At 36.9% G+C, this 27,148-nt stretch overlaps 2 protein-coding genes across 11 annotated transcripts in view; one reads left to right on the top strand and one right to left on the bottom strand.

The window, feature by feature from the left end:
* Positions 1-672: 672 nt before the first annotated feature.
* LOC137243888 (neurotrimin) overlaps positions 673-27,148 on the bottom strand; it is a 50,606-nt gene continuing 24,130 nt past the window's right edge. For all 10 annotated transcript variants that reach the window (XM_067772151.1, XM_067772146.1, XM_067772145.1 and 7 more), the window contains 6 exons: positions 7,161-7,427; positions 6,782-7,104; positions 6,322-6,717; positions 6,079-6,240; positions 3,218-3,416; positions 673-1,260 (listed from right to left, as the gene is read on the bottom strand). In XM_067772151.1, the coding sequence (XP_067628252.1) occupies positions 1,097-1,260; positions 3,218-3,416; positions 6,079-6,240; positions 6,322-6,717; positions 6,782-7,104; positions 7,161-7,427 (1,511 nt within the window). In that variant the 3' untranslated portion in view covers positions 673-1,096. The remainder of the gene's footprint in view (positions 1,261-3,217; positions 3,417-6,078; positions 6,241-6,321; positions 6,718-6,781; positions 7,105-7,160; positions 7,428-27,148) is intronic.
* Positions 18,000-20,615, top strand: LOC137246425 (pre-mRNA-splicing factor ATP-dependent RNA helicase DHX16-like). The gene is made up of 4 exons (XM_067777526.1): positions 18,000-18,108; positions 18,169-18,574; positions 18,714-18,960; positions 19,021-20,615. The coding sequence occupies exons 2-4, from the start codon at positions 18,531-18,533 to the stop codon at positions 19,051-19,053; spliced, it is 324 nt and encodes a 107-aa protein (XP_067633627.1). The 5' UTR covers positions 18,000-18,108; positions 18,169-18,530; the 3' UTR covers positions 19,054-20,615.

The following is a 27,148-nucleotide window of genomic DNA, read 5'->3' as shown; positions in this document are numbered from 1 at the left end:
GAGTACTCGCGATTTTTGCAGGGTAAGAGCAGAAGCTGTTACTCATACATACACCCACATATAGCTAGAAGAAAAACATAAACTGCAGAAATACATGTATATAGCTAAAAAACCAAGCATGATATACAACTGTTCTAGAAGGCATGTCCGTGAAACGTCTAGACCTTAGGAAAAATGGGCGAATGAGGTAACCGAGGGTATAAAAGCAGCGCAAGCTGAGGAATCAGTAATCAGTTTGACATGCTATTGTAAAATGTAAAGCGCGATAACCTCCGAAGAGCTTCTCTTCCAATTTGCGTCGTGCTCCTTTTTCCTACAAATTGGCCGGATGGGACCTACTTGTTTTATGCCGCTTACGAACGGCATCTGCAAGGCAGATGAGTTTTCACTGAGAGCTTTTCATACCAGAAATATACTCGGAGTGCTTGCCAAGTACTGCCACGCTATTAGTGAAGTGTAATTGTTATTGTGAAGTACTGCTCCCAAAGTAGTCTAAATAAAGACCATTTTGCAATACTGAGTATCGGAGTTATTTATTCGACAGTTCAGCGATTGCAACATTAGCAGAAGGTGTAAAATAATCGGAATCCCCCAAAATTCGTTACAATACATTTTTTAAACGATGATCAAGAGATGTAAATTCTACACATTGCAAATAATGTACATTATAAGTGATCTTAACTAATAACGAGGTATTTATTACAACATTTGGCACACTTTTTTTTAGGGGCTACTACATTTTTTATGCAATACTTTCATTTTACAGTTACTTATACAAATGCGTTTTAGATATAAGTTAAGTAGGTAGATATATATCACCAATTTTAGTATAAATATTTAGATTATTTTGTTGTGACTCGTTTCTTATTTTAGGTATGTTTGGCACCATTTGAAACTTTAATAATATTTTCATACAACTTGGTTGCTTGGCAAAAAAGTTTACAAATTTGACATATATTTTATGATTAGCTTTACAATAATTCGTTTAATTTTTCTAGTCTAATTTTAAATACTTATTTTACATACAATTTCATTGCATTGACATGCTTATATTCAAATATACCGTTGTTTTTTAAATCAATATTGATTGCATCCATTAAACCCGAACCTTCATTAGCATATAAATTAAACAACAAAAAAGGACACCAACGAGTGTCTGTGAAATACTCGCTGCAGCACTGCTATTCGCACTCTTCGAGCCGCCGCCAAAACTCGCCACAGCGATCATATTATGCGGCGCTTTACCTGTATCCAAATCATCTGTAAACATAAAACTTGTATTAGTAATGAAGTGTAATTTCCAGTCTAACCGAACTTGTTCTTATACCCAATGGCTTAACCCAATAAACGTTTGGGTTTGAGTCACATTAAAACTCAAGTTGATAACTAGCGTACTTCTCAAATCTCAAGCGTTGTGTCTCAACACACTTTCCTATTTTCAATCCAACTCGATATCCAATATGGGATATGTACTGTAGAAATATGCTAGATATAGATTAGAGAAATAAAATTTTCTCAAAATGTCTCTAAGGTAAGGGAACTATGTATTTCTGGAAGATTGTAGAAATATTTTTTCGATGTTTGTTAGGAAGTAGCATTTCAAAGTGCTATTGCACTTTCTATTTAAGTTTTGAGTAAATATATTTATTATTCTCCGATAATTTATAAGACCTATTATCTTATTTGTCACATCGGGTTAGTGGGCTTAGAATATACCCGCGGCAGGTGTGCTTCTCGTAAGAGGCGACTAAAATGCCAAATTGATTCACGGGGTTGTGTAGCGCAACCTTTTAAAAGGGTTCCCAGCGCAGTTTTGAGCTTCTTCAATTCAATATGTCCCTAAGTTCCTCATGGATCGGCTAGAAGGTTTCATGTGTTCATACTAAATCGTACCCGAGATGGTCGAGCTTGTTACCGGAACGTACCGGATCTGCATCCGGCAAAGGACCACCAACATCGATAACATTCCCCAAAACCTTCGGGGAATGTCCTTATCGCTACAACAACAACAACTTAACATTTCCAATAAATAATGGAAACAAACTCAAATTAAAGGAGGAGAAAGACAGTTCTTGCTTAAAATATTGAACAGTCGAGGTCAGTCACTCCCACACTACCCTCGATTGCACCACAGAAAAACTCAAGGCCTTGATAGCCGCTTGGTTATCAGAGTAGATGTTAAATTCCCTATTCGTAGCAGCACTGAATAGCATTTCATCTACCGCATCCTTAATCGCAGCAACTTCCGCATGGAAGACGCTGCAGTGATCAGCCAACTTAAACTTGCGGCTTACATTTAGTTTTTGACAAAATACCCCGCACCAAGATTTCCGTTCAACTTCGACCCATCCGTGAACGAGTTAACCGGTTCCCTGCCCCAGATGAGTCCTCTTCCCAATTCCTCCCTCGGCGGAATAACTGGGGTGAAGGTTGGACAGGAAGCAGTTACCGACATACAATAGTCCGTCCTGTCAGCGATAAAGGCGAAGCTAGTAAGAAGGCTAGAGCATCCGAAGTCAGAAAGCGCATAGCCCATATCACGAAGCTTGACCAACGACCAGGCCGCGGCCGCCTTTCCCGCAATATTTACTGCATCTATGTTCAGCATGACATTTAGTTCCAAGGTCGGTGTTGTTCTAAGAGCGCCGCTGATACCAACTAGGACCATCCGATGTACTAACACTAATATTTTGGTGTTGCTCGCCGTGTCCAGTGCATTCCACCTGGCAGCACCCCAAATGGGCAGAATCGCTTTTACTACCATTTCATACATGTACATGTAAAGGTGTACTACTCCTGGCGAGAGCCTCCATCTCTTTCCGATAGCCCCCCTGCAGCAGTACAATACAACCGTGGCCTTCCTGGCCCTATCTTCCACATTGGGTCTCCAGCACAGTTTCTTGTCCAAAACAATTCCCAAATTTTTAACCCTATCGAACCCACCGGTACCTCTCCAATTGAGCGAGTTTTGAAAGCGAGCATCTTATATCTCCTGGTAAAAAGAAACAGTTCCGTTTTTTCCGGGGTTGACCGCCAGTCCACATGATTCAGCCCACCTAGCCACAGTAACCACGTAGCCTTGCAGAACATCGCGCAAGGTGCCCAGTGCAAGCACCATTGGGTATACAAATTATATCAATAACATATTGCGTCAACTTGTTATCAACTAGAGATATGCGTAAGCTAATACAAACATACATATATAATTTATACGCACCTTCATAATCATCATTGCCATCATCTTTAATGACGAAATCGTGTTGTGCGGAAAATTTCGACCAACCAACGGTATTCTTCGCTCGCATACGTACATGCCAACTTCCTGGTGTTAATTCGATTTCATGAATTACCTTCCAAATGTGACTTTCCGGATGCCGATGCGTATGAACTACAGATACTTTACTCCAGGTGTAAGACTGTGTGTTGTACATGGAAGATTTGCATAAAAGACAAAACAATGAGTATCTTAATATATGTATGTATGTAAATTTTTTTATACATATTTATATATGTATCAGTTATGTAGCTGAATGCGTAAGTAAACACTTATGTATACATGTATATCGATAAAGCTTAAGTCTTCCTCCGATAAACTTAACCCACTCCACGTGAACCAATTTAAATACCTCTTATGGTGACTAAAAGTATCGCACAGCGAGCTATCAACGGAATTGGTGGCGCAATCAAGTAAATAGCAGAGTTTGTACAAGTAGTATGTTAGGTGCTTCAAAAATATTTACTTAGTGTCCGTTAAGTATATACATACGTATAAACAGTTGTTTATAACGTGAGTGTGAAGTGGTTACTCATTGGTGGCAAAAATCCTTCTAAGGTTCAACAAAGACCGCGTGAGTAATGAATGTTTCACTCTCACCATTTGCAGGCCTGATGTTGGGCACTCTTTTCATTTGCCGGTGTGGTCTCTGCGGCGCAAGTGTGGATTCTCATCGTCGTGAAGTGGCATCATACAAACCCTTCCTTATTAAAATCTACTGGGGGGCTTAACGCTACAACAGAGCAAGAGTCCAGATGCAAAGGAGACACGTCAATAATTAAGGTTGTAGTGGCTGCAACAAAGCAAGTCAGAGGAGCAATTTTTAGCCAACTAACCCACTGAATGAGCTAAAGCCCTTCCAACTGAACTAATTTAAACCGTCTAAGGCTCGATGCCCCCGATTTTAGCAGAGTCATGCTCCGGTAAACAGTCGATGAAGGGCTTATACAGACATTCCACACGATTTCTATCCATAGCAGATCATCTGCATCTGTTAAACACTTTCTATTTCCAGATCGATAGAATTCCTTTTCATTCACTATGTAGATTAAGTACGAGCCTAATTGAACTCTCATTCATGCGAGACCAAGTTTTTATGAGCACATTACATGTAGGTTCCATTGCCACTATGGGCTAATGGTCTTATCGATGTATTCAAAATGGAGACAGCATTTACACACAGTAAGAGGAGTAGCAGTGTTATTCAAGTAGTTTACCTAGATATATTGTGGCCCACCACCGCTAGTTTATCGGTAGCACAGTTTCTATCTACACCATTATAACCCGGGATCCACATCACCGCTGCGGTTCACCTAGAGTTCAGTTCTTTTAGCGAGTATCTGCAGTCTATTGCCACCTTCGAATAAGAATCCCTGCACTGAAGTGCTTTGATTGCTTTCTGGCCCCCAACGTTGGATGCTTAGATAGAAGCCACCAAGCGGTCCCTTAATTAGATGCCACTGCCGCCATTGCAATTTAGTTAGGAGTCGTCGTAAGGACGACGTGCATATAAAACAAAGATATCCTCATATTCGTGTCGTGTGGTTTGGAAATCTATTGCTATCTTCGAGGAAATCTTACTGCATTGAAGAAGTTGGCCAGCTTCATGTCTGTCAGAGTACATTTCCACGGACGTTGGATATTTAGATAGAAGCCATAGCGGCGAAAGATGGAGCGCGAGATCGTACAAGGAGATGTCACTGCCAACATTGCCATTTCATTAGGAGTCTTCGTGAAGACGGCCTTTTATATCGTATACAAAGCAAAGATATCTTCGCATTTGTGTCGTGTGGTTTGGAAATCTATTGCTATCTTCGAGGAAAAACTCCTGTACTAAAGAGCTTGCTCGCTTAATGACTATCAGAGTACATTTCCACGCAAGCTTGATTGTTATATAGCAGTCATTATGCAGCCGCCTTTATAGCAGCAAAAGATGAAGGGAAAGATCTTCCGATTAGATGAAACTGCTCACACTGGCATTTAGTTTTGGGCCATCCATGCAGACTTCCGGGGATTTGTGTACAAGATAAATATATCGCTTCACCCGTCCCTCTATTCTTTTTGGAGAACCTGCTTTATAAAGTTAGGTTCGTGATCGGCTACCATAATGCATCATCATCACTTTTCATCATTAATTGACGCTTAGCTGTCTAGGCTATTTTGACTGTTGCGTAACAAGTCAGCTGTAGATACCTATTACGCGAGAGCTTACGTCGATTGGTTTTCTTCCACATGTCTCTACCAATTCATCCCTCTCTTTTGCATCCATTCACATAATATGACCGAGCAAGTGAAACGTTTGAGCTTTTGGTCGTTGCACTATCAATATATTCGCATAAAACTCATACAGCTCATCATTATACTTCCTTCGATAGCCGCCTTCAGCATCACGAACAAGACCATACAGTTTCCGGAGAGTTTTTCTTGCACCATTCCAAGGGCTGCTGGACTCTGGTCGTCCTGCAAACTATGCTCTTTCCTTCAGAGCCCTGCCGCTACCAACTCATATCACCGTAAAATATGAAGGGTCTAAGGACCTCGGAGCTCAACTAAGACTTTTTCATATGGTTTTAAACACCTCACTTTAGCCAAGCCTGCCGAGGCCACTTTAAGAGGCTTGGAAGGCTGACATACTTGCCTTTCTGAATCTTTCCTCTGTAAAAATCTATGTTGAACTCTGATCAACTATGAATATAGCAGCTTCTATCATAACAGCGAGTAACTTTGTTGATATTTTTTAGCCCCCCCCCCCCTCCCCCCTTTCCTCCATCATTCGGTTTGTCTCACATGCAAATTATACTCACCCCCGCCAATTTGTAGTCCAACACTGCTTCCGACAGTGGCTGTACGCTACGCACTAACCACTGTAAAGTCACTTTTTTGCCATTAATCTCTATTCCTTCGAGCTGAGGATGTTCCGGTTCATAAATGACATGAACATTCGCCTCACCGCTACCGATATTATTCTGCATGGAAAGAGATGGAAAGAAGAAATTTTGATTTTCAGTTTGCTACCCCACTAACCATCCAAACTACGCCGTACTTACCTTCACCCAACACGAATACTCGCCAAGGTCGTTAGCGTTCACATCCAATATGGTCAAGATTGAACGATTTCGTGCATTATGCATTACCGCGTTGAATTTATATTTATATGAGGGTTTCAGCATTCTATCTTTGCGAAACCAATTAACTTCACCATGCGGATTAGCATTATAATCACAATATAATTCAGCATGAGAGCCTAGCTCCGTATTGACATAATGCCGGTGGGTAGAAACTTTCGGCGCATACACAACCTCAACGACGATCATAGCATGCGGTGGTTCCTGCGAACGATCATCGGCTAAACATTGATAGATGCCACCATGTATGGTGTCCACATTGTCGATATAAAGTTGATCGCCCAACACACGTTCGACCATAGTTTCGGCGCGTTTGCCCTTTTGGAAGGAAAATGAAAGTGAATAAAAATTTTGTGAAAAGATTTATCAGTGAGAAACTTACATCTATAAACCATTTGATTTGCACATTTTCCAACGAATTAAATTTGCATTCGCAATGATGTGGCTCGCCTTGACGAAATACCAAACTACGATTCGTCACTTCATTGCCATCACAGTATATCATTATGGTCTCATCGACCTCCACGAACGCATGCATACGAATTTTCTCTGGCAGCACCTCACAATAATAATCGCCAGCGTCTTTAGCGGCCACATTCTTGATTATCAAGGAATTGTTCTTGAGCACATCCACATTGGGATCCATAACAAATTGTCCGGTCGCAATAACAACTTTACCCTTGTACCACATTAAAACATTGTTGGCTAATCATAAGAAGCGGTTTAGTACTTAGTTTCTACGACTATCTGGAAAAACTTACTTTGTAAATTGCGTACCGCACAATCGATCACCACATCTTCACCTGGCCGCGTGAAAATTTCCTCTTCCGGATCTACAAAGTAAGGCGGTGCTGCTCTCAATTCTGCTGGTCTCATTTGCTCCTTTTCATCCACTGCATCATCCTCGTAGTCATCCTCTTCTACCTTTTTTCCATCTTTGCCATCTGCTTCAGCATCGTCGTAATAATAATCATCTCTTGCGTAATCACTATTGGAGGCGGTAGCTGCCTTGACCTCTGCAGAAACTTCTGAAATTTGAATAAATATTGGTGAATAAAGTTTCTGTTTGGTTCATGCTATCACGTGCAAGGTGAATGAGCTGTTTGTGAGAGTGTAAATGAAATAACAAAGCTTCATCAAATTAGCACTAGTTCAATAGCCAAGGCTGGGAAGATTGGTGATGGTTTGCGAGTGCAAATTAAAAAAATGGAAAATTTGTTTCTTCTGAGCTTAATTGTTTAAAAAAATTTTCTAAAGACAATATATTCCGTAGTATTTATGACCTTAATCAAAAATGGACATTAGCGAAGCGGAAAGCTTCGTACTACCACCACTAGGTCATCGCCTGAGGAAAATCGAGGAATATATGATTAGGGCAACGGACTTGCAGTGGACCAATCGGGACGATTGAGAGTTCTCAAAGTTCTGATGACCATATTTGGATAGGCAAGGAACTAGCTTCCTTCTCAAGCTAAACAAATCTGCATTGTGAGTACTTATGGATGTCATCACAGGTCATTGCGCTTTTGCACTAATGCTCCGACGGTATCGTATACCAACATGCTCCCTTTGCAGAAGTTGTTGTTTTTGTTGTTGTTGTAGCAATAACGACACTACTCGAAGGCCTTGGGGAGTGTTAGTGATGTTGATGGTCCTTTACCGGATGCAGATCCACGTTCCGGTAACAAGCACCATAAAGGTACTAGGCCGACCATCTCGGGAACGATTTGGTATGACCACATGCAACCTTCTAGCTCATCTCGCCCCCTAGATCCATCAGGAGTTCGGGGTCACCAGAGCCTCGGTTGTTAATGAAATAGGATCCACCACGGGTAGGTAAGGCTGACAATTGGGTCGGAGAAGCATATTGCGCTAGCAGCCCCTTGAGAGGGTTGCGCCACACAACCCCTTGATATTTTAGTCGCCTCTTACGACACGCATACTTACCGCGGTTATATCCTAATCCCCCTAACCCGCTGGAGTTGTCTCGATTCATCACTTTATCTGCCGATGTTCAGGACTTTAGACAAAACGGCCAGCTATTTCGGGCGCACGGTTTTTTGACAGTCTGCTAGAGGTTGGGAAGATAGATCTTTCATTCCTACTTAAGTTCATCAGCAAGTGATTCTTTGACGGACACTAGGAAGTTATCTGGTTGGACGAATATGCCGCCACCCGGCACGTACTTAGGGCACTGTACAAAAATGTTTTTGAGTGGAAGTGTGCGAAATTTCCATGAGCACCCTTTTAGCCTAACCTAACCTTATCCAAAATACGTGTACTGCTCTGGACTACTGAGAACTGGACTACTGGGAACCGGCAAGTCTTTTACGCCTTTACTGGATGACTTCAACGCCCGGATGAAAACGAATAGTTTAGCATTCACGACGAAACCTCTCGCAATATATTTAGGCTGACTGACTTCGTTGCAGTACGAAGCATGATCACATCCAGCACCACCTTTAAAAGGGATAGTTACAGCATAAAGAGATTCAAAGATCTATCTCCCGGTCGAAAAACACGCAATCAGATCAACAATCTTGCTGTAAACGGACGGCATGCCTGCGGTGTTAGATGTGCGTGTGATTCGAAGTCCCATTATGAATTCAGATCAATGCAGCTAAGATATCGTCCGTCTCCACTCTTCTACACCTGCAATGACTACGCAACACGATCGTCACAGCCGCTCTCTGAGAGCACAAATCAACCCAGCGGAATGCGTAAGCCGTAGCAGCATCTCTAGGCGACGTCATATAGCGAAGACCTATTAACTGATGTTCGGAGAGTACTTTGATTATGGGGGGAACATTTCTCTGCCTTCTTAAAAGGAGAAGCGCGCAAGCAAAATGCTGAGCCCGTGGAAACAATTGAAGACAATCGAATAAATTTTAACTATCCGACTATGACGAGCTATGAATTATCATATCCACAATTCTAACAAGTTTATGCCCCATTTTTTTAAGTTTCGTTAGAAGGCGGCTTCACGTTGCAGATCTCAAGTCAAGCGCACAACCCAGAAATGGAGTCTATTCTATCTGGATTGGACCAAGAGGGTCTTGCGGTAAATGAGAAGAAGATGAAGTATTTCCTTTCATCAAAAAAAGAATAGACGCCTTAGCAGCCACGTCACTCTTGACGGATATAAACTCGAGACTTTGAAAGACTTCGTCTGGTTGGGAATCAGCATTAACAGCGAAAAAAATGATGGTTTGGAAATCAAACAGCGCCAAATGTGACTTTGGTCAATTGAAAAGGAAGATCCTCTCCCGAAAACCCAAAATCACGCTCTACAAGCGCTAATCATACCTAGTCTAATGTATGGCTCGGTACCGTGGGCGGTGCCATAGGTAGGTGAAAGAGCTCTTGGAGTATTCGAGAGAAATGTTCTCCGGAAGATTAATGGTTCTATCCGTGATGCCGATGACGTATATCGAAGGAGGTATAATGGTGAGCTGTATGAGCTCAACGCATATATGAAGATAGTGCAGCAAATAAAAGCCGAAAGGCTTCGCTGGCTAGATCATGTTATGCAAATGGATCGACACCGCCATTTGGAGGCAGAGAAAGGGGGACTGAGTTGGGAGACGCAGGTGGAGGAATACTTGACCTCCCTTTGTGTTCCCAATTAGCTGAATGATGATGATGATGAAATGTGCAAAAATAAGAGGCGTTTTGCACGATTTCTCATAGTTAAATCTTCCCCGATCATTCATAATATAGATAAGTCAATAATTCGCGAAAAATCCGTTATGTTAAAGACATACTATATATATCTCACATATCTGGTGCCCAAAAGTTGCGAGGGGAGTTTGCAAACAAATTTATACGATTATTTAGCTCAACTTTCGCTAATGGGTTATTGATTTGTTATTTTTGTTTTATTTTTGAAAATCACATTTCAACGATAGGAACATATGTTTTGTTTTATTGTATAAATCCTACTGAACTTGTATGAACACACAAACACATATATACATTAAGGTGGTCCTTCTTTAGCACTAATGTTAAAATAATAGATGCTCAGTACGAGAAAAAACATTGGGGGACGGCAAACGAGTGACAATTCGTAGTGTCTATAAACTTTTTTGGAGCCTCAACCGTTTGGCATTGTGCATTCATTCAACCGGCCATCCTTTAGCTTATCCACTCGGAGGCTCATCTTCACACTTAACGGTTGATCGTAACGACATAAACGAACCGAGATAAATATAGACTTCCTTATATCAAAATGATCGGTATGAAAAAAAGGAATGCATTTAGCCATGTCCGTCCGTACGTCTGTCCGTCCGTCTGTCTGTGATGACGATAACTTGAGTAAATATTGAGATATCTTATTGAAATTTGGTATATGGGCTCCTTGACACTCATCTCCTTGAAACACATCGATATTTTTACGGGCTACGAAGAAGAAGGAACTATACTGCTTCCTTCCAAAAGACTTCTAGTATTTGCCAAGAGGAAGGAGTTATTTTGTATTAAATGAGCTGTTTTTATGGGGTTTTTCTGTTTGGTCCTTAAGAAAATTTTTGGAGCCAGCATGAACGACAAAACGCTGTGAAGAGAAATCGTTCGTGTATGCCTGCGGATCAGGTGATCACGGACCACTACTTTAGTTTAATTCTGCGGCTATTTCATTACTCGTTGAAGATAGGCGATAATAGTTGCGTTCCAATGAAGCCTGATCCAGATACCGTTAAAAATTTAGTATGCAAATGCAACAACCAAGTTGTGGTCATATATCTATCTGCATCAATTTCGGATGCACAGGGTGGCGCTGTTGATTTGTTTTTTGTGGAAAAATTTTGACAGCTTACCCTCCTTACAGACATATGCACTAGGGCATCCAATATTTCACAAATTACTTTAAGTCTGCAAACGAATTATCAAATCCATGAAATAATGACAGAAGTAAAATTCTTAATATCACTCATGAGGCGATTGTGGTTTAGTTCAAAATGCGTCTTTTTATACTCCTCCTAAGATCTTTGGACGTGTTTTAATTGCCGAACCTTTAGTTAAGTATTAATACTGTAGCTTTTTTTACGCGCAAAATCTCATACAATTTTATATGAAAAATATGCATTTAAAATTTAAAAGATATATCTATCGGTATCAATGGAATCCTTGATTTTAAAGTTTTTTGTTTTCGAAATTTTCCGATAAAATGAATTGCTTCAATGACGTTCGTAAAAGTTTTGTGATGAAACGCCTTGTCCAACTACCTAAGCGCGGAGAATCCAAATAACGAAGCATAACTATTATTGGTCCTTTTTTAAGGATCAATCGATGAGGAGGAATTCCTGATGGCTCAATAGAGTTAAGAAACTCAATCGGATATGCGCAGCTTGGAATTCTTCCACGATTGTGTTAATAGAGTGATAAATTGTCTCGGTCCTAATGATATTAACATACTCAATCCTCATTTTAAGGTGTCAAAAATGCCCTTCTTCGAAGCCATTTATAGTTTGTAAAGATAGATATTTGGAAAAATATTAGCTATTAAAGCTTCAGGTGATGTCATAACTTCGCAAAAACTTGAAAGAAAAGAAATCAAATCTGATTGTAAAGTAATAGGAATTTTGCCATAATCAATTTCAAGAAGTGGTGCACTCATCCCACACAATCACTTTGGCCTGACCGTTTGCTTATGTTGCACATCGATGTATCAGATGTTTGCAGACAGTGGTAATTTAAATGCAGAGTGAGCTGTACATCCATCACACAAAGGCTATCCGCGGTACCTGAAGAAGCAACTGCCATACTGATTGCTCTTTTTGCTCTTACACCAATTAGTATCAAGCTTAGCAGAAATGTTTTTTTCGGTTCCTCCAAGCGCATTCAAAAATACCAACCCTAGTGATAACAAACCCGAAAAGAATACTAAAGAAATAACAGCCAAACCCACCTCCGCAATCAAAATTTACGTGTTGAAATAAGCAAAGTTTTTACGGCAGCCGTAGTTCTGAAAAATCCCACTTATCCTCTTTTTCTCAATTCCATATATTACTGGTGCTGCTAGCACTTAACGTCATATAGCTCCATACCAATTTTCATTATTCTACCATTACTAAATCCAGAGATATGCAGTATGAAATATACCATATGTATGGGAGGTGCCACGCCCCCTTCTCCCGCATCCCACATTTTCCTGGTGGTGTTAGGGATTTACCTTATATAACTTCTTACTAAATTGCAATGTTCTAGCATTAATACCTTTAGAGTTATGCAGTTCCAAATATTCCATTTGTATGGGAGGTGCCACGCCCCTTTTATATATCGAAATTATGTTTAGCCTAAGGAAGGTTTCTAGTGGGTGGTGCAAATTTGGTTGTGATCGGTGTATCCGTTTAGGACGCAACCCGATCTATACCTACATAAATACATAATTTTAATTATATATATATAGATATGTATGCTATACATTCAAATGTACCTACTTACCAACCTTTATCAAGATATCTCAAACATTAGAGGGCTAGGTGTTCAGACAGTTTTAGTTCCCCCTTGTATTGTTGGCCCCCCTTCATGTTTATAAACTTAAAACAATTAATTTGAACAACCAAATTGAAAGATCGACTGACGTCAGTCGTAAATACTCTTCCCTAGTACGGACTAAGAGAATTTGGCAAATGTTTAAGTAATAACATTTACTATATAAATATTTATTTTTTGCAAATAAATTTTCGTCTAACTTTTCCTTAATTGTTTTGCAGAAAAAAAGTAGGTATACATAAGTACTTTCTGCAATAAAAACACTATTTATATTAGTTTATGACATGAAATAAAACGAAGATAATTTTTTTTATCTATTCTTCTGCTTTTTGTTTAAGTGCTGTTTGTTTGCTTTTAATTTTGTTTGAAATTTTTTTTCGCTTTTATTTCTGATGAATAAATATGTATGTATGAAGTCGAAGTGAGCTTACGTACCTAAATTGTTTATAGAATATACACGCGCATATATACAGATAAATTTACTTATGCTTGCATACCAACAAAAAAAATATGGAATTTTAATACAAATTTTATTATTCATATGGTTGTGGTTATGTTTTGGGTAGGCGAAGTTTTTATCTTATCGGTCTTAGCTATTTATCATATCAAAGGTTTACCTTTAAAATTATCTACTCGACGAGGCTGTTAACAGCCGAACAGGGGCGGATCGTGAGCTTGGCTGTGGGGGGTGGAGGGAAATGAAATCAAAAAGTTTCATAAATTTTGTGTTATTTTTATAAAAGCGATATTCATGTATAAATCGCCATGCATCGTGAAATGCCAAAATTTTGTGCCTACAGCTATTTTCATGCTCAAGAAAAATGCAAACTTTTTTTTTGATCTTAATAATGCCAAAATGTAAGCTTTCGATTTCAAAGTGTTTTCGAAAGTATGTACATATGTATTCTGTTTTTAAATACGTTTTGTATTTTTTATTTGGTACTTTTATCATCACTGAGTGTGTACATTTCACTCTTATATAATTTTAATAAAACAATGTAATAATAACAATGTAAATAAATGTTATATTTAAAGACACAGAGTGAAAATTTCTGAAAGTGATTTATTTTTGAGCAACAAAGGTATTATTTGATAGCTATCGAAAATACAAACAAATGCTCGTCTTCGATTTTTCCAAAAAACAAACTGTATTCTTAATTATCGCCATTTGAATTTTCTTTGTCCTTTTTCCAGCAGATACGCTCCACCGATTTTGACAATTCAAGCACCAATTTGTTTGTAATTAAAAACTCTTTAAGAGCACATTTTTTATTTCTGTGAAATAAATTTCTATTTTTAAAATTGTTGCAAAAACCCTGCAAAAAAATTGTTATGCAGCACATTTTCGCACGCAAGGAAAACCACATACGCAAAATTTTACTCTCTATGATATTCCGTTGAGAAAAAAATGGCCCGCAGTATTGATGCTAGATATTTTCATTTGAACACCTTGGACTTGAAGATTTTCGATTTCCCCCCCCCCCCCCCCCCCCCACCCCCCCGTAGATTCGCGCCTGCAACCGAATCACCAGTATTTATAGGAAATTATACGAGTAGTGGTTGATAAGTACGCATATTCAAGGTTGCCTAAGATCGATGGGAAAACTTGAAGCCAGCGGTCTGTATTAAGTGCCACAATTGTGCTGTCATTGCGTATGCAAAAAGGCAATAACTTTCAATTTTTCGAGACTCAGGCTTTAAACCAACATTCCTTGAAGTTAACTCTAACTCCTACAATTACCACAAGTATACCACTCACTCTAACTTTTAACTGACATTCAAAGCTGTGCCATGCACTGTTGAACTATCTTTTTACGACCCGGGTTGAGGCTATCGTGTTTTACCAATATTATTATAACGAATTTCTAGGGAGTTCCTAATAATTATGCACCATCTGCTAACGTTTGCATCGCTGAACTGTCGAATAAATAACTCCAATATTCAGAAGTGCAAAATGATCTTTATTTAGACTACTTTGTGAGTAATAAAATTATATTTTACTTATAGCGTGTTTAAATCAAACTGACTAGTTATTCCTCAGCTTGCGATGATTTTATACTCTCTGTGCCTCGTTCGCTATTTCTCCTAAGGTCTAGATTTTTCACGAACGTGCCTTCTGGAACAGTCGTATCTCATACTTGGTTATTTAGCTATATGCTTGTGTATGTGTGAGTAACAACTTCTGCTCTTAGCTGATGACTACATATGTCAAATAATCTCTTCACTTCGAGTTGCTGATTATGTGTGTGGAATATTCTACGTTGCCTTGCACATAAGTGTGGCTGCTTGCTTCTTTTGTTGTTGTGATTATTTACTAACATAATAGTGATGCTAATATTCACCACATTATAAATAAAAATTGATGTATGTGTGTGTATTTTATAGGCGTCCAAAGTGCTAAACCGATATATACAAAATTTTCAGGGTAGTTTTACGTTGCTATCCGGTATTTTTCAGGCTGTGTGAAATTTTTGGAAAAGTAGGCCCACTCCCGCTGCCAATAGAAATTTTATTTTGACGAAATAGCGAGTCTGTTTGCCTTAAACCATTGATAATTGCGTATATTTAACATCTAACTAATCTATATAGAACTTTGGTAAATTTAGCGTTGCCACGCCCACATATATGGGTATGTGGATGTGTTATTTATACCTTTTTTGAGCTTCGCAAATGATCGCACAATAGCACGGTGGTACAACATATCGACCTATCCTGATAGAAAGGTCGTTACTTAAAAGATTTGTTAAGAAGGACGTATCTCAGACATTCTGTGAATAAGGCCAGCTAAAAAGGTTTTCATTGAAATAAACAATTTTTTGACAAAAGACATATGAACTAAATTCAGTTTTCACAATTCATTAACGACTTAAAATGCTAAACTTTACTACAAAGACTAATGAAACTATATTCTGGTTTGCCAATTCATGTCTTTTGTGAATAGATAATAAACTAGGTTTAATTCGTAGCTTTTTGCTAAAAAAAAAACAGTTTTCAGTTACAATCTTCTTAGCCGGTCTCCTAAGATGCAACTTTATTCTTCGCTCAGATACGGCCTTAGTAACAGAATGTCAGAGATACGTCCTTTTTGACCAAACTTTGAAGTTACGAATTTTCGATAAGGATAGGTCGATATGTAATTATTATGGCGAAGAAGTTTCGATACGTCACTATGCTGCTAATAAATAAATGCATAACACCACCCTGCAAAAAATCGTGCGATTAATCCCTAAAGAGATTGATCCCCGATAAATCTCTTTTGTCTACAGTTGGGCATAATTGATCCCCTTTAGTCCCTTTTGGGTACAGTTGGGATTAGTCAGTTTTAAGCCCTTTTTAAGACAGGAATCGAATTATTTAAGAAAAATTTAGTGTCCTATACCGAACCTAAATTACTAGGACTTAACGACTACGCCGAAGTTATGGTTAAATTTTCGGATAATGTTTTTCAATCCTTTTTGAAAAGTTTCTCAGCAAGAAATTCATCTGCCTAAGCATATGCGTTCGCATTCGGGTAAAAACGTTTAGGATAACCAGGCAATGGGCACAATTAAAAACAGCACATCACATATTGGAAGAGAAGTGGGCTTAATCTCCCCGGATATTTACCGAGAAAAAACACTATTATTATATATACAGGATCATATATATTTCACGTTTTTGTAAATTTGTATATAATTGTAGAGTAGGACTAATTTTTCCTTTGAGGAAAATCAAGTATATTTGTTTTATTAAAGATCCTTTAACTAAAAAAACTAAACACCACTCTCTACTACTGCCAACTTAACCTACTTCATTTTTATGTAAACCATATTTTGAATTTTGACATTTTTTAATAACTGTGGAATCATTTCACCTCAATCATCCCAAGTAGTACACATCATCCAAGGAAAAATATAAAAGAATAACAAGCATTTATTTATTCTTTCGGTGCTGCAATATCCAATTGGCTTTCTGCATGTTTCCTTGCTTAAATTCTTTCTCCAACCGCCTGAATTCGTTTATTCATATGCTCAAGTGATAGATACGAATAAATTACTTTATATTTCACCATACCTCTCCATAGCTAAGATCATATTTTCTTCGATTAAGTACGCTTCTTGTGCAAATTTTGCATTATCTTTTGGCATGTTAGTGTTTTAGTTTTTAAGTACATTCACCCGGTATACTGCAAAAATATTCAGCACTGATCAAACTCCATGTACATCTGGAGCTATAGCACTCAAGTTTACCTCTTTAGACCGCACTTGCTAGGTTTCCTCTAAAAAATTGTGATCTAAATATTTTTCCAGCTCAGGAGCACGTCAAATAGTTTTAGTCATTTGTTTTCCAATAACTCCAATTAACATACTACTGACTATTAGAAAGGAGTCAATAATTGTTTCTGGTGGAGTACCTACAGATTTATTGAACTCAGCGGTGTCAGTTGCAGTGGCTGTAGTGCCACCTTCGCAAAGTGGGCCCAATGTTTCAAGTTATGTCATGGTGAAGTAAGCGAAGAGAATATATAATAAACATTGCAATAAAATGATGTCAACAACACTAATGTTCAAAGCTTTCATGCACGGAAAAGATATAACAGCTGTTTTTTGTTATCAAGAGCTGCAAAACTAACGATGGCACTATCGATAATTTAATTTTAAGAAAACAATTGATTTTTTCTGTCGAATGTTGGGAGTGGTATTAAATACCACAAATCACTAACACAAGATTGCGCATTGCACATGTAAACAAAAGATCAGCTGTTTTTTATGGGCAATTTTTTACGTCTTTTTCTTTTAGCTCTTGTTTTTTCTTTCTTTCTTTCATTCAATAGAGCAGTCAAGTGTGACTTAGATGCGCAGAACGAAGCAACTTTGAAGTCGTGAATGCGCACGACTGCGTATTCACGAGTTCAAAATTGCTTCGTTCTGCGAATCTACGTCAGAGTAGACCCTTGAGCGAACAGCTGATATGCTGTTCTATAGTTTTTCATACAAAATACAAGATGTTTTTGTGTAAATTTCCTTTTATTTTAATGAATAATTGTTTAATTGAAATGTTTTCAACCGTAAATGTATCGGTAAATGTATCGTTCTTATCGGTCAACTCTAATTTTAACATATATAAACACTGTTTGCCAAACGTTTTGTGTATTTTTGGGAATCGCTACAAGTTGCGAAAAAACATTAAAAAGGCCGTGATTTGTTAAGGATAACGAGCTATTGGATTGGAAAAAGGGTAGGTAATTTTCTCAAATTTAAGTTTCCCAAACATTAAATGATTTTCTTATATCCAAAGTTATAGCACGCTTCCGACCAGAATTAAAGCTTTTAATTTCCAGTGTAACTTTGGATGCTGATAAATTTTCAAAACTCTTTGATGATGCGCCTATATTTCGTATACAAGATGAAATTGAAACATGCCAAGAAGTTTTAAAAGATCGTGTTAAGCGTTTGGGCTCCAAAGATACGTGAACTTCCCATCATACCAGTGTATGCAAATCTACCAAGTGATACGCAAGCAAACATTTTCGAACCTCCACCACCCAATGTTAGGAAAGTTGTGCTGGCTACAAATATCTCCGAAACTTAACTATAGAACAATTATACACTTTGCGTGCGCTCAATCACTATGGTGAACTAACAAAATTGGGTAGACGTATGGCCGAATTTCCAGTTGATCCAATGATGGGTAAAATGTGTTGGTTAGTGAGAAATAGTTTGGAAAAATTGCATTCCGAGTTTGAAATGTAACTAATCAATGCGTATAAATTAGTTTGATTTCATACTCGGAATTCCATACATTGTAAACAGGATTATTAAATTTGAATTCCGTAATTTTAGGTACAAATATTCCGAAGAATTGGTATCAATTGCTGCAATGTTTTCTGTGAATAGCGCAACATTCTATGGTCTAAAAGATAAAATCATACATGTCGATACAGCTCGTAAGAACTTCAATCATATGCATGGTGATTATTTCAGTTTGTTGCAAGTCTATAATCAGTGGCTTGATAAAGGTAGCTATACACTTTCATCATGGCGGAACTATGCAGGTGGTGAAATAATTTCTTGTATAGCGCATTGGCAGGTATTTATAACCCCTTATATAAATACATAGTTTTTTGAATTTAAACTTTTAAATTTTTAGGAGCTGTTTCTGCAATTCCTTTTAAGGGATTAACCCCCGAGGATATGCTCCGAAAAGGATTGCAATTTGCCAAGTCAAAACATTTTAAGAAACTTCATCGAAAAAAAAAAAAAAACAGGGGTCACAATCATAACAATGCCTTTGTACAACAATATGTCATTTGATCGAAATCAATGCATATATTCTTTTGACTTGACACTTCTGTATTGGGTTGAATTCGCTTTGCCAACACCTTATCCTGACAAGTTCGCTATACATATTTTAGAGGGTTGTCTATCATACATTACTGCATTTGATTTCTACTACGATGGGAGTAAATTTTACTATACGTTTACACATAATAACTATAGAAGCCGCTACAGGAGGTTAATCTTTATCACAAAGCCTTTATTGAACTCAATCTTTCGTACAAACTGCAAATTCCGAATGATCTCATTATTGCTTTATTGAATGCCTAGTGTAGTCAAAAATCTGGTACGTTTTGTTTAATTGGTCGGATTTTAATATCAATGTAACAAATGGCAATCAAATTTCATAATACCAAATTGTGATTAGATTAAATTTTTGTGTGAAATTGATATAATAAACATATATATTTTATGTAACTTTGAGGCTATAACTTTTAAGTTAATTTTAAATTTAAAAATTTCCCATACTTGTCTAGAAACATTATCTCTGAATTAAATGCATATCCTTTAAAGATAGTAAACAAGAACAAAATACTAAATTTTAAAGAGAAACACTAAAAAACAGTTTCGTAGTCATATATATAATACTCCTATATTGCTAATACAAAATGCTCGCAATGAGTTATCAGTTAAATCAAAACAATACAGCCTACAAAATTTTGGTGACTGCAGCAGCATATGTGTGACAAGAAATAATTTTAATTAAGGTACATTCGATTATTGAATACAAAAACTAAAACATTTAAACTGCAATATATTGGTAATCTGATATTTATGGGAGCACCTAGCCTGAAGTAGCAATATATGAGTATTACATATATGGTAGTCAATAAAGTTTGGGACAATAGTTTGAGGCTGATAAAACTTTGACGCGTTACTTAACATTTACTACATTGGCACAGAAATGTTACTCGCAAATAATTTATATGGTCAATTCATTAGGTCTCCTATTGTCTTATGTACTATCTTTTTAAATACGACTCTGGTGAACACCACATTCTGTTGTAGATCGTATTTAAGTATATCCATAAGAAGGGTCATCTATAAAAAGCCTGTAAAAATCTAAATGTATGCCACCGCTTATCCTTATTAAAGAAAATTCTTTCAATTTTTCAAACATAAAAAAACAAAAATTATTTGGCAATAACTTAGTGCATCTGATGCACATAAGCTGCTGAATTGTAGTTTTTTATCCAAATTTTATATAATAAACAACAGCAAAGCAGATATGAGCGGTTTAAAATCGTAGCAAATATGAGGAATAGAAGACCTTGTGAATTACCTAATAATTCACTGCAATCGTTTATTTACAAACATATTATTTTTTGTTCATTCACATCAAATTATAAGCACACAATAATAATGCGCTAAAATGTTCACTAAATGGCCAAATTAAATCAAAAAGTTTCAGCGTTGATAAAAGAATATTTTTAATTAAAAAAAATAATGAATGAAATAAACTAATTTAAAATGTGATGTGGTTATATATTAATATAATTTCAAAATAAATAAAGCCATCTATTATTAAAAGTCTGATCAACTAATGTATGAAAAAAGCTTAAAACTTAAGTTATTTCTAATTAACAAAATGCTTGTGAACTGTTTTAATGACTAGCATTAACGTAGTACCTGAGTAATATACAAATTATAAAAGATTCAATTTTTCAACTTGCTTATTTCAATATAAAATGGAAATGAAACTAAAACAATTTTGTTTTTTGTTCTATTTTTAAATGGATTACATCGGTGAGTATCATTTTACTAACATTGGGGTAAAAATGCGACTAGTCTGTATTTGAGTCCTTATTGGACCGAAAAGGGACTACTCTCATATGTTGCCATATGGGTACAAAGGGGATTGGTCCTATCAATCCCTTTCGGGTATAAATGGGTACAATTAGTCTCTTCATAGGACATGCTCAAACAAAAGGGAACAGTTCAACTCATACAAAGAGATCAAAACTGGCATTGGTCGCATACTCCCTTGCGACTCATCCCGGACTCATCCTAGACTAATCGCATTTTTTGCAGGGCAGTAAAGCAAGCAGCCACACATACATGCAAAGGGAAGAGAATATTTCACATACATGTCATCACCAGCTAAGAGCGAAGAAGAGAGATGAGATAATAAAATTTTGAAAAATTGGGCGGTGTCAGCACCCTACAATGAAATATTAACATTCGCTTTAAGTCAGGGTGCGGATAACGCTCAAAATACGATCTCTCAAACAACTTATCGCTCAATTAAAATTGAGTGCTTGGCATTTCTCGCGAGTGAGATATCGAATTGCCTACGAATGAATAAACAATCTCTCACAAGATACAACAATTTTCACAAACGCGTGGTGATTCGATTTTTCGGTATCAATCGTTATTTGCGAGCGTCCACTGCAAAACTCAAATATTTTCTCGTTTTAAAAAGATCGATCGCGCGATCGATCGCGATCGTTCGTTTGAAAATCAATATGATGTTGTAAAATAAACAATCTTTTAAATAATGGCGATGCAATATATTTGAGTTTTCCCTTGATAAGTTGAATGAAAAGAATATCTTTTTTTATAAGTAATATGTGAAAAATTTTATTAATTAATTTTTAGATAAATTGTAAATAAATTAAAAAAATTTTTTTTAAATGTTCTCATACATTAAGCCATAAAGGGTTATCTCCTCTTAACACAAAGAAAATTTACTATTTTTGTAATAAGCATTTAACAAAACTTAACAATTTACTTGAATTTATTTCTAATTTATATGTATTGCGATCGTCTAGAGTAGGTCCCAAATACATACAAAATTATCACTAATGAGTAATTATACAAATGCATATACATATGTACATTGGGGTGGGTGTTGTTATAATGAAAAAGTTTTTCAAGGCATCTAAGTCTGCAAGTCTGATATTTCCTGCTGGAGTAGTTGGGAGGCTTTTATCATGTTTCTCCCGTTGTCTGATGTAGTTGAATAAATTTGTGTCAGTTCAATTTGATATTCCCGTAGGCATTTTAATATTTCCTCTTTTAAGAAATGTGCCGTATGCCTCTTTTTCAGTTGTATCATACCAATAGCGTTTATCACAATTTTAAAATCTTTGATGTATTGAATATTTATACCCAATATACTTTTTCCCATAACATTTTTTAAACATAACATTTTCTTGGAAAAGTTTTGTTTCAAAATATTTTTTATGTTATCTGAGATAAGGTTCACGTGTTCAACGATATTTTTAGAATTCAAATTTAAGTTAAACTTTTTTTCATAGGGTGCAATCATTTGCTTAAAATATAGTTCGTCGTCGAAAATTCGAAAGGGTATGTTTTTTACAGTTACCAGCCCAACACAACATTTTATAAACTCGGTTTTATTAAATTTTACACGATTTGAGTCCTTACTTGCACATGTGGATGGTTCCACTTCCCCAAAGCTATGTTTATGTATGGTCTCGTAGTGTCTTTTAATGTTTCCTAATATATGCCCTTTAAGCTCTTTTTCGCATAAAAGGCATTTTGACAAATTGGTATCTTTATTAAAGGCCACAAGTTTTGCCTTGTCAATATTCGACGTTTCCCCATTTTTTTTTTTATTAATATAATACTAATAAGATTAAAAACAATCTACCACGTATATATAACTTTTTTTCGACTGATTACATCAACTTTTGCATTCCACCGTAGAAAGAACAATCGCGATTGCTCAAAAATTCGATCTCTCACGATAAATGAATATTTTTCGTAGTTGAGAGACCGCAGGCAATAATTTTGTGTATACACATCGAAAACGAACGAGAGTACAAAGCGATCGATCGCGGCGGAAAGGCTGCTGTGAAAAGTTGTTTATCTATTCTCTCAAAAACGAAAAAGGTATACATATATTGTTTTGCAATCGTTCGTCCTTATAAGTATTTATCGCGAGAAATCGCGAACGTAAAATGAGATAATACGAGAAAATCATGTTTTTGAGCAATCGCGATCGAATTTTTGCGCAAAGAGGTATCCAATATTTGGTAAAATTCCATATATCAACAAGTAAGGAAGGGTAAGTTCGGGTGTAACCGAACATTGCATACTCAGCTGAGAGCTTTGGAGATAAAATAAGGGAAAATCACCATGTAGGAAAATGAACCTCGGGTAACCCTGGAGTGTTTTTATGACATGGGTATCAAATGGAAAGTATTAAAGAGTATTTTAGTTCCATAGGTGGACGCCTTTTCGAGATATAACCATAAAGGTGGACCAGGGGTGACTCTAGAATGTGTTTGCACGGTATGGGTATCAAATGAAAGGTGTTAATAAGTATGTTAAAAGAGAGTGGGTCTTAGTCCTATAGGTGGACGCCTTTTCGAGATATCGCAATAAAGGTGGACCAGGGGTGACTCTAAAATGTGTTTGTACGATATGGGTACCAAAAAAATGGTGCTAATGAGTATTTTAAACGGGAGTGGGCCTTACTTCTATAGGTGGGCGCCTTTTCGAGATATCGTCATAAAGGAGGACCAGGCGTGACTCTAGAATGTGTTTGCACGATATGGGTATCAAATGAAAGGTGTTAATGAGTATGTTAAAAGAGAGTGGTTCTTAGTCCTATAGGTGGATGCCTTTTCGAGATATCGCAATAAAGGTGGACCAGGGGTGACTGTATAATGTGCTTGCACGATATGAGTATCAAATTAAAGGTATTAATGAGGGTTTTAAAAAGGAGTTGCCTTTAATTGTATATGTGAAGGCATTTTCGAGATATCGACCAAAATGTGGATAAGGGTAACCCAGAACATCATCTGTCGGGTACAGCTAATTTATTTATATATGTAATACCACGAACAGTATTCCTGCCATGATTCCAAGGCTTTTGATTTCGCCCTGCAGAACTTTTTCATTTTCTTCTACGTAATACATCCATTTTACAAAGTTTTTTCTAAAGTTATATTTTGCGTCAATAAACCAATCCAATTACCATGTTTCATCCCTTTTTTCGTATTTGGTATAGAATTATGGCATTTTATAAATTTTTCGAAAACTTCGATATCGAAAAAGTGGGCGTGGTTATAGCCGGATTTCGCTCATTTTCAATACCAAAATAAACTGAGTTCATATAAGTACGTGAACAAAGTTTAGTAAAGATATATCGGTTTTTGCTCAAGTTATCGTATTAACGGCCGAGCGGAAGGACAGAAGGTCGACTGTGTATAAAAACTGGGCGTAGCTTCAAACCGATTTCGCCCATATTCACAGAAAACTGTTATCGTCATAGAATCTATGCCCCTACCAAATTTCACAAGGATTGGTAAATTTTTGTTCGACTTATGGCATTAAAAGTATTCTAGACAAATTAAATGAAAAAGGGCGAAGCCAAGCCCATTTTGGAATTTTCTTTTATATTTGTATTTTGTTGAACCATATCATTACTGGAGTAATTTTTGTTTTTTAAAGTTGGGCGTGTTTGTAATCCGATTTTGCTAATTTTTATCTAGGACACATATAGTAATAGGAGTAACGTTCCTGCCAAACTGGAAATAGCTATCGAAAACCCGACGCTATCTACAACATGTTTTTGGTTCGCAAAAATTTCGGATCGAAAACAAACTCGATAAATACTCAAGCCGTATGGATAAAATTCACCGTCAGTATAACGTACATTAATCTTAATATCTCATGTTAAATAAGACTGTAAGATCGTGGTTTTGGCGATCGCTGTTGTAGGGTGGTACCGTGCTCCGCCTACCACACCGAAGATCCTGGGTTCATTTCCCGGACAAAGTAACATCAAAATTTAGAAACAAATTTTTTCAATTAGAGAAAGGTCTTTCTAAGCGGGCAAGCACTCCGAGTGTATTTCTGCCACGAAAAGCTTATCAGTGAAAACTTATCTGCCTTGCAGATGCCATTCCGAGCCGGCGTCAAACATGTAGGTCCCGTTCCGACAATTTGTAGGAAAAATTAGAAGAAGCACGTCGTAAAATTGCAAGAGAATCTCGGCCTAAAATCTATTCGCAGGTTATCGCGCCTTATATTTATTTTTTATTCCAGGTCGAAATAAGAGCGATAGTTAAATTTTTCTTGGTCCAGGGAGTGATTTGATTCACGGTAGCTGGTACATATAGTAAGGGTTACTTACGGTTTAGGGCATGGCTCTGGGATGTAACTTCTTGGTACAGTCCTTTTAACCTGATGTAATATGAGACCAGAGAGTTAAACACGGTGTTATAAACGCAAAAATACTCCCCGAAACTGTAAGCAAGGGTTGAAGGTGTGGCCAGTACTTCGTCAGATATGTATCCAGGGGCGCGCCGCTTCTAGCACCTTATGGAACTGTGATTGTTGTTGACTCCTCGAATCTTTGGATTTTTTGCGCCTTTTACTACACGCATATCTACTGATGGACACGATGGAATATTCTAGGCCCCATAACTCGCTAATAGAGGTACTCACCTCTTGCGACATTTCCCTCCTTACTTGAGAAGTTCGTTCCTTTTTATTTAATATTGGTTATGGGGTTATAGAACATGAATGCGTTCATTAAAAAGCGTAGTTTATATTTCCAAAATGATGAATCTACACAACTTATCGCACGCCCCTCGTACTTGCACGTGCATTAAAATAGCTAAAAAATTTGTTGAACAAAAAAATGCCAAACCAAGCAATAAAAAACAAAAACAATTCTATTATCTCTGCACCATTGACAATGGAAAATCACGTATTTTCGCATTCCAACAGAAACGCCCATCTTTAGGAACAAAAAAAATTATTTCATGAGCGAATACCTAAATGAAATGCCAATACTTTTTGATAAGCGTTCTTGAAATTTAGTAATAACCTAATTTAATTAAGATTTTTATGTTTACAATAAAAGTTATCAAAGTCAGCGCAAAATATAAAAAATTACAACTTCTTTTTCGTTTTTGCTGATGTCAATTCGTATTTTCGGTCTGTGATGTAGGCATTAACTAAATATTAACTAAATAAACAAATAGTAACCACATTTATGTCTGTATGTAGGCAGTACACAAAGATATATTAACCTACTTGTCAATACAATAAAAAACATATGTACGAGTATGTATGTTAATAAAAAAAAGAATCGAGCACCCTAAATTCAAGCAATGCAAATAAAGCTGATGGCGCAATTTTATTCTTGAAATAACAGTGTGTGGATTAATTTTTAATGTAACGGTAAATACCGAATCTGAAAGGGTATTAAACCCCCAGATTTTGGTCAGTTGGGCGGGAGGATAGCAACACTGTGTCACGTGTTAAGAGAACACAAACTATCAAGCTTCTTAGGATCTCTATTTTGATTGGTATGCTTAATAAGCTGGGTTGATTTGCATGGACGAAAGTTAACTCATATCCCGCCATCGATTTTTCGATAGGTTTTGGGCTCAGGAAAAAAAGTTCCACTAAGCATACCCAAAAAAATTATTTTCGAGCCTGCACAATTTGAGTTTTTTGACTTTTTTCCCATTTTTTTTTAAGGGTTTCTTCAGAAACGTGCAAAAGTGTTGCCGATGAAAACGAATTTGTCTCATAGTTCCTATCCCACTTAGAATTATGCGATAAAAACGTTGGCATTAACAGTTTTAAAAATAAAAATTTTTTTTTTTGGTTTTGGGTTTTTGTTTTGGTCGAAATAGATTTTTTTTCATTTTCAAGGCTCCAAGTCATTTTTTATGTATATGTTTCCGTTAGACGCACCAATAAGTATAGCAAAATGATCAAGGGACGAGCTGAGTTGATTTAGCCATGTCCGTCTGTCCGACCGTCTGTCCGTTTGTTTTAACGCACTAGATCAATTTTTGAGATATCTTGATGAAATTTGGTAAGCAGGCATATTTTGATGGGGGATTTGACATTTGTCGGAATCGGCCGGATCGGACCTCTATAGCATATACCTCCCATACAATCGATTGTTTAATAAGAGGGTTTTCGCCATTTCTGCCTCATTTTAA

The sequence above is a fragment of the Eurosta solidaginis genome, chromosome 3 (genome assembly GCF_040869045.1).
Source record: "Eurosta solidaginis isolate ZX-2024a chromosome 3, ASM4086904v1, whole genome shotgun sequence".
NCBI lineage: Eukaryota > Metazoa > Arthropoda > Insecta > Diptera > Tephritidae > Eurosta > Eurosta solidaginis.
This window is presented reverse-complemented; position numbering and strand designations above follow the sequence as displayed.

What these genes read in the sequence shown, in the direction of transcription:
- LOC137246425 (XM_067777526.1), top strand. Translation starts at nt 18,531, where the DNA reads ATGGCCGAATTTCCAGTTGATCCAATGATGGGTAAAATGTGTTG. An exon ending in ATGATGGGTAAAATGTGTTG is followed by an intron (nt 18,575 to 18,713) that starts GTTAGTGAGAAA and finishes CCGTAATTTTAG; the next exon opens with GTACAAATATTCCGAAGAAT. An exon ending in CTTGTATAGCGCATTGGCAG is followed by an intron (nt 18,961 to 19,020) that starts GTATTTATAACC and finishes TTAAATTTTTAG; the next exon opens with GAGCTGTTTCTGCAATTCCT.